Below are 16,147 nucleotides of genomic sequence, written 5' to 3' on the forward strand. Positions count from 1 at the left end.
TCATTAACATATGACGGAAACTAACTTGCCTTGTCAAAGCCAACATACATTATGGAGTATTTTCGTGACACACGGACAAGCACACACACATACACACGCACGGATTAAGCGCGTTATTAAATGGCATGATAGTTATAGTTCTCCTATCTCACTTCTCTGACCATGTTTGCTGAACCGCACATTTCAGACCTGACCCAGTGCTAATCTTAACTGACAACTATCACAGGACTTCTAGATTCCTTTTTATTATTGCTTTCGCTAGTCTGAAGTGTTGTGCAGAAACGTTAAAAATGAAACTCTTTTCATGAATTCTTGCTTCTAAAATTAAATGATTAATAATTACTAAATCGATTAAAAACTGTTATCACCATGAACAACGCTTCATCGGACGTTCAGAAGTGTTTCTTCTGTTAGAGTAGTTTTCAGTGCTCGTATTGAAAATGCCACAATTTTGATTTTTACTAAAATTTTGAAAATTCATTCAATTGTTACTCAAGTTTGGATCTGTATTTTTTCCCTTTTAGAGAGATTTGGAAATATCATTCGAAATATTGCTTAGAACTCTTTTTTTTTCGTATTGATTTAAAATGATACGATCATCACTACAAAGTTGATGAAGATAGGGGTCTTACACGATTAACTGTCATTTATAACTTAAGCATCTTTGTAGAGATACGCCATAGAGCTTTGTAGCACCATTTCTGGTACATCCTTTCAAAAACGGGATATGGGAAACCCAATCAATGAAAAACAGAGGAGGGTAGACATACGCAGGAGTGAATTAGGATGAACTGTTCTGAGAGGTTTTTTTTTATAGTTTCAACAGTTCTTGCCCAACTCCCTCGACTATACTCAGTAGTAGCAGTGCAGCACTTACTCAATGGTACCTAGCAGCTCTGGCACACAAACCTCCTTACGTTGGACCCGACTACGAATAGACAAACCGTGTCGTAGTTGAACTCGACGCACTATTAACGTATCCTCATGATAAACAGACACACGGATTCATAGGCCATTTTTAAAGGTAACACATCACGAAATTGACGATGTTAGGATCTCTCCACGAAGAGATAGGGTTAGGAGAGCAGATCAAAGAGTTAAACGGTGTAAACATTCATCATCGTCCAAAGGAACGCTTTCTTGCACGAATTTCCTCATGAGGCACCTTGGATCGCACCACCTCTCTCTGCACGCGCCTCATCTGCGAGCGAGCGGACAACAATCAGGTTTCCCCAGCAGCCTATTCAAGTAAAGCCGATAGATAGGGTTCCGAGGGAACCTGCGCGTATGCGAAGATGATATCTTAGGGCGCTTCGTAGAAAAATTTGAACTCGGATGTAGTTTCCCGCGCCGTTTCTTAGGATGATTATTCGGAGTTGAGTGTAAACACGCCCATAACTGTGATCTACACCCCGAATCCTATCTTTTTGTGAAGAGATCCACAACTTCATTAATTTTTTGATATGTTGCCATGTAATTTAATGTAAAACCCTCTTGATTACCATACGGAGACCAGTAGACAACGATTTCACGCAATACTTCATTGGCAATTGGAAAAATCTTTTATTATTGAATGGTTTTATGTTTTGTTTCAATTGTAAGTTGTCTTGTTGGCGCGTTTGTTCATTCCTTGCTGCCAGCAGCCTTAAATATTAGTTAACAAATAGACAACATCCATACATTCACACATCCATTTGCTCGGAACTTTTTAGATTTCTTATGTCACACTCTTCCAAGAGAACTTTTACGACTCATAACTCCGTACAAAGTCCATCCAAACCTTTTTGCGTTTCCTCTCTTCACTCCTTCTTGATCTATGACGACTTTGCTGTGCTCCACCTAAAAATCAAACTTTCCGATCAGACCGACAAAAAAACACGACCTCGTTCAACTTTGCCAGCTCTAATGAAGCGAACGAAGGTCCCACTACAATGTTTACACAATAACTCGGGTTAGCATGACTTTAAAATGCCGAAATAACAACACCTAAAGAAGCACGGTTTTCATAAATCATGTTGAAATGCGACGATGCGAAGTGTTCAATATGAAGGCGCGTACAGGCGAGTACAGTATGCTGAAAACCCTCTACAGTACGCTGAGAACTCCCCGGACCTCTTTTCTCTTTGTTTCTTTCCTAGTTCTTCATTATTTTTTTCCGTATAATAGTACATGAATAAGCGTACGTACTCTTAACAAAGTCCTTTTCCATTACTCTTGTCATTTGTTTTGCTCATGCGACACTTCTACTTTTGTAGAGATTTGATTTCAGTCCTATTTTTTGTGTAAATGTCTATCGTTAGCGTTTGTTGCAATTGGAATCACAGTAAAACCCCAAAGCCCGTCTTAGAAAGAAACTAACCAGGGACAGCCACAAAATGTGAGGCAGAAGTCCATTTCCTGCAAATTGAAGACTCTTTGAAGTCCCCAGGGATCAGGAGAAATTTTTGAAATGACTAGAAGCGGTTTCCTTCGTACTACAACTAAGAAAGATGAAATATCGCATATAACCACACAAATAGGACAGAAATTTTATTTCTATGAACTGAGATTTGAGTGGGAACCAAACAACAACGTTGAAACTATCAGAAAAGGACTTCACTAAGGATGTGATAGCAGCGAACGCCTTGACTGAGCATGCGTCGCGTCGTCGCGTTACAACACATCTTACTCCGACTGATCTTTAAACACTTACATTCTATAAGAGAACATCTTTAAGTTCACTCTCTGGATTTGAAAACGAAGAGAAAGAAAACTTTGATAAGCGAATGGACCTATCAAATAGATGGGGTAATTCTTCTCATGATTTTTTTTGTAGATGTTTGCTACTTCAAATGATAAGACTTGACATCCGATGAAAGCGAGCAATACATTCTTCTTAACTGTTAACTGGGAGTACTGGAACACGCGCTAACTTGAAGTTAATTATGTGGATTTTGGTGTAAAACAAACACTGCAAGAGAGATGGAGCATAGAAAGTCGGTAAATTCGGACAAATCGAAAAAAATGTGATGATGTTGAGAGCAATTTTGCGTGTTCAGTTGCGTTAGAGACGATACTGGAGACAATCCAGCGCTTCACGGTGAATACGAGCACATCATTGCAGGTGGTGACCCTGCAGGGTCCATACTGCATGTCTGTTAATACTAGAATGGAACGCTACATAAAGACTGCAAATTTTTGATCGCGATATAGAAAGGAAAAATACAGGAATACTTCGGAAATGAAACATTGGGGAACAAATTAATTCTGAGAAATATGAGCATGAAATTAATAGTAGCAACAGTAAAAACATAGAGAAGCTTCTATGGACTATGTCATTTTTAAGAGCAAAATCAAACACGTATCTCTCGCTTTCCTTAGTTTTTCGCTTGTACGTCCTTCAGTTATAATGTGTTTTAAGAACCATGCGAACATTACAGAAATCATTAAAGTGCATGCCGATATAAGTATGCTGGAAATCGACCGTTTCATCCATATTATTGCAAAATAATGGAAAATAAGCAAACCGTGCATGACCAACTGCATATTCGTGACCAACTTTTCGTCGAAGCTGCCTGAAAATCTTTGCATCTATTTCACAATTTTACAAATACTGAAATCTAACGATAACGTTGCTTTTACTCACGCTTCAAATGCAATGCGATCGACAGTTAAAACATCAGTTTTGTTCTGTTTTCCTTTATCTTTGTCGTTCCCATTTGAGCTTTTGTTCGACGAAGATTTGGTTCTCCAGTCTGACAAACAAGGATATGGTAGTTATCACTTGAATACTGTTTCACCTTTTCGTATGATCACCCCAACTATGTAAGCTCACTCTTTCTGCGGTATTACAAACCCTTCTGGGATTACCGCACCTTAACGAAATTGTGATGAAATTCTTGTCAGATTCAAAGGACAACTGCTCTAAAATATGTCTGCTCTTAATCAGTAATGTAAATAATTACTCCCATAATTGATGAATTTTCTATCAACTGATGCGCAAAATTTCACTCCAAAACCTGTATCTAACAAATTTGTCTTAGAGAGGATAAATACGATTTAAACCTATCGAGGGCTCCTGTTCCCATCATGTTATCCAATATTATCTGGTCATTTTGCTGACACAAATTCACTGCAACGGTACCTCGTTGCGGGGCCTAGTCGCTTGTTGCGGGAACATTTCTAACGTTAAAATGAGTGCAAACGTATTTCAGCTGCGTGAGGCGTTTGTCCGTGGACAAGTTTTTATTGGGTAGCAATGTATCTGACCCGGCCACATTTTTGCACTTGAGTCCGCTCATCCAAATGAAAAAATTTAATTGGATACGAGCTCAGATCTGTAGAACGAAGGCGGTTTCTGACCGAGGAAGATTGAAAATTCCAGTTGATTTTTTACTCATTTCATATTCTAAATTTTACAGCTTGGAAAGTGCTGCAGAAAATCTAATGGGGCGACAATCAGCTGTTGTGAAGAAAAATTAGGCAATACAATATCCAACATCGCATTTTAACATCTTTTTCATCTAAGTTTTTCTCTTTTCAGACTGTGCTTCTGCGTCATCATTCTCTTATTCTAAGCTTACTACAATTGCGTAAGTGGGTACACTCAAAATGGGGCAGTTGTACTCTTGATTATCTCTGCGGACTGAGTGGAATATTAGGAATTCCCTCTTGAATGTAACCGTAAATGCAGTTGCACTAGTTCTCAGGTAATTTTGACCGCTCAGGAGTGGTTTTTACTCCTGTTCTGCAAGATCCATGACACTATTTTGGAAGTACGACACATGAATTTCCGCGCGATTTGAGTAACGCGGTACGGTACGTACGATTTTCTTATTTCACTGAATACGAGTAGTTTTGAATGATCTTCTACGTATTATACAAACCCTGCCTTCATGTTCAAAGATCTATTCCTTACTTCACTCTTTTTCACTCTTTTCTCGGTCGCTTTCTTCTCCACTTTTCGCTCTTCATTGTTTTGGGCGTTTCATACTGCTCTGCTTACCTTTTCATCATTTGCCCTTTTAAACACTTAATCAAATATAAGCAGAGAATATGAAAGTTTTGGGGAGTAAATAAATTACACCACGGATCTCCATCAGTATATGGATCACCGGCGGCGAGACTACGTGGTGCGTCCCACGATGCTGGTAAGGAGGACCAAAAGCGACCTTAATCCTGCTCCGAGAGGCGGGGGATCAGAAAATGGACTTCCTGCTTCTGCTATGCCAGACACATGACTTACGAAATGTATCCTGTATGCCGGCCCGGCCAATTTTGGCAACAGAATTTTCGCCGCAAGACGTGTCCAAACCATCTCAGTCGCGCCTCCTTCATCTCCTCAGTTGTCGGGACGACGCCGATGGAGCGTACAGTGTCGTTGGATACTTTATCTTTCAGCGTTACACCTATCGACCACCTCAACATTCGCATCTCCATAGCATGCAACACTCTTTTCAAGGCTTTCGTCGTCGGCCAGCACTCGCATCCGTAAAGGGCAACATGACGCACAACCGTCCTGTAAATCTTCGACTTCAGTCGAACAGGGACTTTCTTGTCGCATAGTATCCCTGTCGGCATTTTCCATTTCATCCATGCCGCATTAACACGTGCTCGACCTTGTTGATCAATGTCGCCTGTGGAAGTCACTTTGGATCCAAGGTACTTGAAACAGTCCACTTTGTTTAATTCGGTGCCATCGACACAAATTGAACCATCCTCTATCCTTGGTCCGCACTCCATGTACTCAGATTTTGATACATTGAGGCGCAATCCATGTTGCTGCAGCCGATCCTTCCAAGACTGTACTTGTTTCTTAAGATCATTCCGAGACTCCGACGCGAGCATGACATCGTCAGCAAAGAGTAGGGTCCACGGATGCTGCTTCTGGATTCCCTTCGTTATCGTGTCCATGCACAGTATGAACAGCAGAGGTGAGAGGGATGAACCCTGATGAACCCCTACTTGTACAGGAAATGGCCTGCTTGTTCCAGCAGCACATTGTACAATGCTGGTAGGCTTCGCATAAAGCAGCTTCGTCTACCGCACATATTCTTCTGGTACTTTATGCTGCTTCATGGACATCCATAACAGCTCATGTGGGACACGGTCGAAAGCTTTCTTGAGATCGAGAAAAGCAAGATGCACACTGCGGTTCTTCTCTCGATGTTTCTCCAGGAAGATACGGATAGCATGGGTAACGTCTATAAAGGTACAGTCCTTCACAAAGCCGCACTGGTTGAGTGAAACGCTTAGACGAGCTTCCAAGACACGCTCAAAAACCTTCATCGTATGGCACAGCAGTCGTATAGGTCTGTACGAAATACAGTCAGCAATTCTCCTTTCCTTCTCCAGATAGACACGGTCACAGAACTTTGCCAAACGTCTATAGTCCGTCCTTCTGCAGCGATCTTGTTAAGTAGAGTTGTGTTTGCCACACGGACCTTCAGTCTCCTAACAGCTTCCACACATCAGTAGATATGTCATCAAGACTGGTTGCTTTGTTCGTCTTCATTTTTGCGAGGGCAGCACCGACTTCGACGGCAGTAATTGGTAAAACAGGTTCGTCGACACTGGGAGCAGTTGGGATGGGAGGATGGCAGAACTCTCGATTACACAAGTGATTGTAGTACTCTCGCCACCTCTCTAGGATCTGACCAGAGCGACGCAGAATGGCGGTATCAGCTCTCTTAACGATCTTCGTGTGGTTCATATCTAACTTTGAGCGATGACGCGCTCTGACTAAACGATACACTGCCCGCTCGCCTTCTCTGCTATCAAGCATGTCGTACAAAGCCTTGTAACGGTCCTACTTCGCCTTAGAGACTGCCTTCTTAGCTTTCCTCTTCGCCGCTATGTAAGCATCTCGATCTTCAGGCTGACGTGTCCTCCACCAGAGCTTATATTTGGACTTCTTTTCACAAATTGCAGCCTGGACGTCCTCGTTCCAAAACCATGTAGGCTTTTGTATATTACCTTGGGGTTACCTAGAGTCGTTTTTCCCAGAGTGTTCTCGGCGGTCAAGCGTATGACGCTAGAAGTAGACGACCACATTTCCTCCACACTACGAGTAGGGTGGGGAAGTGTAGATGGAGCCACGCACGTGGAAAAAACCTCCTTTCGATGCTTCAGAATCCGTCATTTGATGCGCTGTGTTTCAGTCCTTGGATGTCTCTTCCTTGGACGGGAGATTTTCAAGTCCATGACGAGCAAATGGTGTTGGGCAGTGACATGGTCTGTAGGAATGATTTTTGAATCCTGCAGAAGTCGGCGATCTCGTCGGCGTAACATCCAGAAATTTATTTGTATTTCACGACCGCCGCTGGTGTACGTTATCAAATGCGAGTTTCTTTTCCGATACTGCGTGTTAGCAATGATCAAGTCACTTGCAACAGCATACTCCAGGATTCGCAACCGTCGTCGTTACAAGCTCCACAACCGTATCCACCATGACGACTCTCGAACCCGTCGTTTCGGGAACCTACATGTCCGTTGAAGTCTCCTCCGATTAGAAGTACTTCTTCGTCTCCCAGGTATTGGACGTACTGCTCCACATCTTCCCAAAAGCACGCCTTCTCTTCTTCATTACAGCCCCACCTGTGGCGTATAAGCAGAGACGACTCGCAATTCCACTTCTCCTGTGTCTACTTTTACAGCCATCAGGCGATCCGATAGTCGATCCACCGCTATGACGCTGTTTCTAAACGTCTCCTTCAATATGATACCAATGCCATTGCGATTTAATGTGCTGGGGTAGATGGTAGATGAGCTTGTAGCCATCGCCTAATTCCCTTAAATTGGAGCCTTTCCAGCGAGTCTCCTGTACACAACATATGTCAACACGGCGTTTTCTGAGACTGTCTGCCAGTTCACGACTTCTTTCAGTAAGCGTCCAAACGTTAAGTGTTGCCAAGCGCACTGGATGTTGTTGGCAATGGCGGCTAACTTCTTTGGCTCGCTCCGTCCTCTAGTCGGTAGCCTTCGCATATTTGCCACATTGCTCGGGCGAGGACAATGCACGTCGCTTCTGGGGGATGCCCTAGCTTCTGAAGAACACATAGTAGACATTAGCAGTATGACGCGACGGGAGTGTTGTCCTCGGTCGGTTTGTCGCACTAGCAAGCTAGCAGCCTGGCACCGGAATCGTCGTACTACCTGTCTGATCCTCCTCGCTTAGCTAACCTGTAGCCTTGGTAAAAGGACCGGGCTACTAGCCGGACACATTTGTGGCATGGATGAACTTGCCGAGACGAAGTCTCGCCACCATTGCTGCCCTACGGCCAGGGCCACCGCTGCACCACTTTGAGGCGTGAGATAGGATTTGCAGCAGCGACTTTCCGAGTTCATTATGGTGATGAAAACCATCCATGGAAACTCTTAATTTCTAAAGCCCTTTCTTATACGCTGCACTTGGAAATGCCCGATGGAGAGTGAGATAATGAACCTGACCGCATCATCGTCAGTGCTGCCTGAAAGATGTCGCTGTTGTACCAAGCATTACACGGGGATCAACCACTGCCTCCGTAGAGGAGGATTTTTCTTAACATCGAAAGAAGAGAAAGTCAGTGATAAGTATCACTGACTGGTACCTCTTCGAGACGGCTTTGGGAATATGCCACAGTGGACACCTTAACGACTGCACAAGGAAGTATGAGACTTTCAGAAGACGTCTGTCTTCAGAAAGTCTTGACCAACACACCACCGTAGGCTTGCAAGAGCTGCAAAAAGTTTTTACCACCCTTGTGCACGCGCCACATCCAATTGCGATCACTCGAAGATTAGTTATGTCTTCTCACCAGCTTATTCAAGTGGAATCAATGAATAGACTGCTGAGTGGATCGGAACGTGTGCATACAAGCTCTTCTAACGTACCTCGTGGAAGCTAAAGCGGTTCTTATGCTGTTTTTACGGCGGTTAGAGAGAAGTGAGCGGATCCACCCCGGATATCGCAACCTACAACCCCATCTCTAGCTTTTTCCGCGGTATCCCTCACCACATCAGACCCCTGGTATGCTGCCTTTAAGGAAAGCCTTCCACTCAGTTGAGGCGAAAGCGGCCACGTAAGCTCTGGACAACCAAGGCGTTTCTACATAATTCTTCGAGTGTTGTATGTCGAGTATCGATGAGTTTCGAAACAGTGTGAATGTGGTCAATCGTGCTGAATCCCTTTTGAAACCCTTTTTGCTCCCATGGCTGTTCTTCTTCTAACAGTTTTTCAATCCTGTTAAGGATCGCTCTTGTGAAGAGCTTGTAGATGACGGATGGAAAGCAGATTGAGCGATAGTTGCCGATGTCATGTGGATCTTCCCTCTCATTCAGCAAAACAGTCTCCCTGTTTTTTTTCACTGTTTAAGAATCTTGGATTCTGAAATATGACGTGTAAAGAGTCTCGCCAGAGTGTTGGTAAGAAAATGCGGAAGATTCTTTAGACGTTGAGATCTTATCCTGTCAGATAACAGATGTCGTACGATTTCTTGTGCACACATGCCCGCTAAAAACTAAAAAAAAAACTTACTGCGTTAAAGGGATGGGTAGGAATATGGGTGCAAATAGCTGAGACTTGATTTGAGTGACTTAAATACAGGATATCACGAATCTGACGTGATGAGGAAATCTGCGGGAAAACCTAGAGATGAGGCTGAAGATTGCGGGGTTCGAGGTGAATCCGCTCATCTCCCTTTAATCGTCACAAACACGAAACATGAAACGACAACGAAACATGTAGACTACTCTGATTTTTACGACAATTTCAGCTGCAACGCTCCACCCTCATGCATGCGTAGCATCCAGCGTTCGAATGCTACTGAGTTTTCCTCGAGTGCCTACTCAAGTGGAAGGAATGAATAGGTTGCGAGGGGACCGGAACGTAAGCATAGAGGAGCGTTCTGACGCACCTTGTAGGAACGAGTGGCTGCCACGCCGTTTCTCCGGATAATTAGAGAGAATTGAGCAGATCCACCCTGGATACCGCAATTTATAACCTCATCTCTACCTTTTTCCGCGGTATCCCTCACCATGTTAGACCCGTGGTATACTTTTAAGGAAGGCCTTCGACTCAGTTGAGAAGAAAGCGTGAGCTCTGGACAACAAAGGCGTTCCTACATAAAGATCTTCGAGAGTTGTACAGAAACTTGACGAAAGGAGTTTCGCAATTCTGCAAGAACATTATCGACGTCAATAGAGGAGTCCGATGGGGTGGTAAAATCTCACCAAAAACATTTACGGCCACTCTCAAGAACGCAATGCGATGGCTCGAATCGAAACTACTATACTTAGGAGCTAAAGCTGGCAGTCGGCAAATACGCCATCTGCGCTTTGCTAATGGAATCTTTCTGATGATATTAAGAACCGCCCAAGCAGAACGAATGATGACCGAAATCTGCGTAAGACGTTGTTGTAAAACAAACGGATGAGTGTTGGATATCGGATCATTTACGTTCAACGGAATCCGAATGCAACACCTATGTTTATCCGGGTTGGGAACGAACATGAAGAGCGAATTAGAGCATTGAGGAGTGAAGAGGACTAGGAACACCGTTTTAGGAATTTCCGTGTTCACCTCATTAACATCACCGTACTTCTTGCTTTGACCTATGCTTCCTGCATTTTGCAAGCAAGAAGAAAATGCAGTCAGCATCTTTGAACGCTCTATGAGAAGAGCAGTACAAGGAGAATCCCGTTTCAGACAAATTAGATAGAGGATTCGAAGCTCTGCCCTTTGTCAGCGATCGAAAATTACAAACTCCACCACATTCGCCAGTGAAAGCGAAATAAAGTGGGCTGAAGCCGTACATGTGATAGGTCTCAACGACAACCGTTAGACAAGAGCTCACCTAATATTAAACGCGCTACAGAAAAATCGCCGACTCGTTAGCCAGACTTCTTCACAACGTCGTTTATAAGAGTGATGCTTTTAGTGCCCATTGCAAAAGGAGAAACTACTGCGCGACTCCACGCAATCGGAACAAATCGTTAAATTATTATGCAAAGGAAACAGGTATACAAAATAGCAAAAGCGCTACATGTAAATCATTTAACTTGTCATTCTAAGCAGAGTAAAATGTAAGAGACATCTTACAATAATGTTGAAATATGTACAACATACCAGGAGGTGACCCAACTGCGAACTTAAGCATTACTTCTTTTCCATATCCTTGGGATGTTTTCGCACTTATGTGCGCCTCAACAAAAAATTATTATCTTTTTGGTAGACAAAGTCAAAAAGCATACATACATTCGGCAATACTTGTCAGTTGATTGCTATAGATCTTATCTTAATTATGCTACATCAAACATTTTATCTTATTTTTAGAAGTATTTTATCGTTTCTCACTGACCACCATTTTAAATCGCATTGAAGCAATAGCTTGAGGTACGTACAAAGTGTTCTTCCTTGTGTAAAAATTCACTGTTTCTGCGACGAACAAGGAATACGTCGCTACCGAGTTTCAAAAGAACTCAACATGGCACTCTCAATAGCTGCTGCCTTTAAAGGCATCACCCCACGAATCTGAGGTGATACGGATTTCAGGTGGAGTATTCGTATACGGGATCGTAAATTATGGAGAGAAGGGTGATGCCTTCCATTTCTCCCTAATTGCCGTAAAAAGCAGCCCGGACGATACGGCGTCGAGCGATAGCGAGAGCACTATTTTCTACAACGAGTTCGATTGGAGCGCGCCAGCCTTGTGCACGCATCTTCCAGACTGTTTTTTAGGGCAGTTAGGAAGAAATGGATGGAATCACACCCCTCTCCATAATCTACTATCCCGTATAAGAATACTCCACCTGAAATCCGTAAAACCTCAGATTCGTGGGGTGATGCTTTTAAAAGCCAAACAAACCGTGTAATTCTTATTAGGTGAAAACACTTTGATGTTGTATTTTTTATCGCACTGCTCTACGAAAAAGATGTTGAAAGGCGACTCAGCTAGTTTCCAACGAATCTGCAAATACTAGCCAATTGAAATGATAAAACTTCAGATCAATCTTATATAGTGAACAGACATTGACGTACCTTATATCCTGAAATTATTCCATTTTTCTGAATTGGTTCTGACCACTTGACAGAAAATGTTGCGTATTCAACCTGCAATGTCAGAATGCGGCAAAGAAGATAAATGAACAATTCCCATAGATTACTACTACTACTAAGGGAGTAAACTGACCGAAGACTGATTAACTATTAATTCGATCTTAGGGTTCATGACAGGTCCAGGTTTGTCCTCACCAGTCATAACGAAAAATGCGTCTGTTTTTCCTGCTTTTGTATCGTTCCCTGTTGTTTTATATTCCAACTGGACTAAATACTTCCCTGAAATTTTCCTTTTATACTTTAAAAAAACTAGGAATTTGCTAGAACTTTGAATTGTACCAACGCTGTTAATAGGAGCATTAGGAAAAACAAGTCCTTATTCTTATATAGGGATAGGACACTTTTTGAAAGTGCTCATATACAGCAGGCACAACGAAAAGAATAGAAGAATATTTCACAGTAGAGAAGGCGGGTGTGGCGCAGTCGGTTAGAGGTCCGTTGTAGCCACAAGGTCAATAGTTAGAAACCGCCCTAGTGCAAACCACGTCTTTCATCCCTCCGAGGTCGATAAGCCGGTACTACTACTGAGTTGTACAGTAACTTCACGACCGGAATTTCGCCATTCTACAAGAACATCATCATTGACGTGAAGAGGGGAGTCCGACAGGGTGATACAACTTCACCCAAAATATTCACAGCCACCCTCGAGAACGCAATGCGAAAGCTGGAATGGGACGACATAGGAGTGAAGGTTGATGGTCGGCAGCTACACCATTTGCGCTTTGCTGATGACATCGTACTGATAACACCTAGCATCAGCCAAGCGGAACGAATGCTGACCGAATTCGACGAAACATGTGCATGCATCGGTCTTCAGCTGAATCTGCAAAAGACGATATTCATGCCGAACAGATGAATCTCGGATGCCCCATTCACGCTCAACGGAACGAACATATCCGAATGCACTAGCTATGTTTATCTGGGTCGGGAATTGAACATGATGAACGACCTGACCTCCGAGCTGGGCAGGAGGAGGCGAGCGGCTTGGGGAGCATACAAGAGCATCGAGGATATAGTGAAGAAGACCAGGAACACCCGGCTCCGTGCTCACCTCTTCAATACCACCGTACTTCCTGCTTTGACCTATGCTTCAGAAACCTAGGCATTTTGCAAGCAGGAAGAAAACGCGGTGAGCGTGAACGTTGAACGCGCAATTGGGAGAGTGATGCTAGGAGTATCCCGTTTCACGCAAGTGAGGGACGAGTTCTCTCCTACGTCAGCGATCGAAGATTAGAGACGCCGCCGCGTTTGCCAAGGAAAGTAAAATAAGGTGGGCCGGACACGTGATGCGCTTTAATGACAACCCTTGGACCAGAGCCGTGAGCGACTGGGTTCCCCGCGATATTAAGCGCACTACAGGAAGACCGCCGACCCGATGGTCAGATTTTTTCACGAAGTCCTTCAAAGAAAAATATGATGCTCTTCGTGTCCCACCTGAAAGGAGGAACCACTGGACTACTCTGGCACGCGATCGGGAAAAATGGAAGAATTACTGGCGCCCGCTTGACCAGTTCGAAGATCAACGGGAGTCAAGGTAATCAAGGTGATTAAGGTGATTTGTTCTGTTTGTTTAGAGGAGGAAGATTAGGATTGAGGATACAGGTCTACAAATATTCGTCTAAATCAAAAGGTAGACGTTTTGCTACGATTCCCTTCAATCAGCATTAAAGCCGAGATTTTGCTGCTGCAGCTGCCTTGTTTACCCTAATGTTTTTTCTACCTAAGAATAGTCGTAGCTAAGGTTTCTTTCAGTTTACCAAAAAACTAGTGACAAGAAACTTTCTGGGGAAACAATCGACAAGTCTTTTTTTTACGTTCATAACCGCAGATATTTTCTACCATCTTATGACCAAATAGTGTAATGACTACAAAAAAAAGTGTTAATTGGAAGCAGTGTGGAATGATGCAAGTACAAAGAGATCTGGTAGAAATCGCCCTAGCAGCTACCGGCGTTAATCCTGACCATTGCAATGCGCCTTTTTTTGCACCTTTATGTTTTAAAAGAGAATTTCCATATAGTTGGGTTTCTCACCGGGTAGCGTCCAAAAGTATGGTGTTAGATAACTGCGAAGTGCGGAGCTGTCGCCAACGCTACTAAAATAGCTAAGTACTCTCAGGCGTTGCCCCGTCTACGTAGTCGACGTGTGATAGTTGAATAGAGATCATAGCAAAATAAAATAAGAAAAAGACGTGCGAAAATACTCGAGGAAGCAGTGGTTGGATGCTATCCGACGCCGTTGAATCCATCTCCTCACCAGTTCCTGGTGCCGAGATTGTTAGCACTCTCTATCACGGCTGACGTTTCGGTGTCGTCACCCTCATCGGAGCGTGGGAAGTTCAGAGCATTTGCACCAAATTCTCTGAAATGTATCATCCCGAAAATGTTATAATCCCATGAGATGTAACGTCCGAAACCAGCGACCAAAAGAGCGCAAATTGTTATACTTACCCAAGCACCCGCATTGTAGTGATGTTAGTTGACTTCCCCTTATAATATATTATTATATATAATATTATATCATTAGGGGAGGTCAGATATTATATAATTAAGATGTAACCCACATCTGACTCCGTAGATCAGAACTGGCAAAGGTCTTGATACAAAGCCAAAAAACTAACGAAACTACAAACTGACGACTAGGTCACAGCTATATACTCGGAATGGAATTGGATGAAGCATTTGGTAGGATAAGTTACAAATGACCAGACTTTCCAGGTTCTGACGACTGCGACGACGCCGAAATGTTAGCCATGATGAAGAGTGTTAGCCCTCTTGACTCCTGCTTCACGTTGATGATCGGCAAGTTGCAGTCATTATGCGAAGATTCAAGGAAGGCCGAAGTTTTAGGCCATTTGGTACCGACACACTATCTGACGTTGCAGAATCGTTCTCAACAAATGTCTCATTCCATAAAAATGCTTTCTTGCCTATGTCCCTTCGACACCACTACTATCCAAATGGATTATTTAAAGTACTGATCTTCGCTTCTTTTTTCGTCAGGAACTAGCATAGAATGATGTGCTAAAATGAGATGACGTGAACATCATCATCATATTGATAAAGGGACTGTCGTCCATCAACCATTCGAGCCAACCGAAGTTCAAAAACTGCACAAGGAACTACTGTGCTTCACTTTCGTCGACTTACAACAATCCTTCAGTTTAGGTGAAACATAAATACTTACAGAAGTCTTGCACAGTCAGCTTGTCTCTGCTAGGTACGTAAAGCTTCTACGAGAAATGTAAGGTGAAGTTGCGGCTAAAATGTCACCCTTCCACAAGAACCCACCCAATGACTGTAAGAAATAGGTTAGACAAGACGCCTTCACACAGAATATTCAGTCCCAATTTTGCGTATGCAATGCGAGAAGTAGGAGAAAATAACATGAGGACGAATATTCGTGGGCAACTACCACATCTTTCTTTTTTCGCTGGTCACATCGTTTTTGTAACATCAGACATCAGCTAGCCGGAACAAATGCCAACTGAATTAGACGAAACGTGTAGAATGATCGGTCTTCAGTTTGGTTTGCAAAAGACGGCGTTCATAAGAAACGGAAAGTTTTTTCAATAAACTATTCACATCAACAAAGGAAAAAGCATCCAAATCCATCAGACTTGTGTATCTATTGTATATATCTAGATCGGAAAACATGAACATGATGTCCTTCGAGCTACGTAGGAGAAAATGAGAAGATTGGGGAGCATACGAGAGCATCGGCAATGCAAAAGCAAGAACATCCTGTTCCGAGCTCATTCTTAACACCAACGTAGTTCCTGCTTCAGTTTGTTTCAAAAACCTTTACGAACCGGCAAGCAGGTAGAAAATGTCACCGTTATGATCAGTAGCTCCATCGAAAGGTGATTGTAATGTGGAAACTTGATGCAAAACACAGAGCTAGGAAAGTGGGAATAGGCATTGTAGGCATATACCGTTTCTGGCAGTTAAGAAAATAGTTACAAAAATTTTTCTTGTCACAACGATGGAAGATTAAATACAGTGTAGCATTTGCTAAGGAAAGTGAAGTAAGGTAGACTTGACGCACAATTCAATGGCCTTAGTGGCAGCGTATC

The 16,147-nt window shown here is 43.0% G+C and overlaps 3 protein-coding genes across 4 annotated transcripts; all 3 read right to left on the reverse strand.

Moving 5' to 3' along the window:
* Window positions 1-1,478: 1,478 nt before the first annotated feature.
* Window positions 1,479-2,636, reverse strand: RB195_011203 (uncharacterized protein; the record flags this gene model as incomplete). The annotated part of the gene is made up of 5 exons (XM_064192521.1): window positions 1,479-1,644; window positions 1,781-1,839; window positions 1,883-1,961; window positions 2,360-2,397; window positions 2,595-2,636. The coding sequence occupies 5 exons, from the start codon at window positions 2,634-2,636 to the stop codon at window positions 1,479-1,481; spliced, it is 384 nt and encodes a 127-aa protein (XP_064050104.1).
* Window positions 1,624-14,536, reverse strand: RB195_011204 (uncharacterized protein; the record flags this gene model as incomplete). Of its 2 annotated transcripts, XM_064192523.1 has the most annotated exons (13): window positions 1,624-1,644; window positions 1,781-1,833; window positions 3,339-3,451; window positions 3,507-3,554; window positions 3,626-3,734; window positions 11,084-11,159; window positions 11,823-11,924; window positions 11,996-12,067; window positions 12,147-12,292; window positions 12,556-12,637; window positions 12,786-13,161; window positions 14,329-14,433; window positions 14,523-14,536. In XM_064192523.1, the coding sequence occupies 13 exons, from the start codon at window positions 14,534-14,536 to the stop codon at window positions 1,624-1,626; spliced, it is 1,317 nt and encodes a 438-aa protein (XP_064050105.1). The 2 variants fall into 2 exon arrangements, with proteins under 2 accessions (XP_064050105.1, XP_064050106.1); XM_064192522.1 differs by lacking the exons at window positions 1,624-1,644; window positions 1,781-1,833 and having other exon boundaries at window positions 3,310-3,451; window positions 12,786-12,896; window positions 12,966-13,161.
* RB195_011205 (uncharacterized protein) lies at window positions 6,019-6,691 on the reverse strand (the record flags this gene model as incomplete). Its single annotated transcript, XM_064192524.1, has 2 exons — window positions 6,019-6,379; window positions 6,438-6,691. The coding sequence occupies 2 exons, from the start codon at window positions 6,689-6,691 to the stop codon at window positions 6,019-6,021; spliced, it is 615 nt and encodes a 204-aa protein (XP_064050107.1).
* Window positions 14,537-16,147: the final 1,611 nt, after the last annotated feature.

The sequence above is a fragment of the Necator americanus genome, chromosome III, assembly GCF_031761385.1.
Source record: "Necator americanus strain Aroian chromosome III, whole genome shotgun sequence".
Taxonomy (NCBI): Eukaryota; Metazoa; Nematoda; class Chromadorea; order Rhabditida; family Ancylostomatidae; genus Necator; species Necator americanus.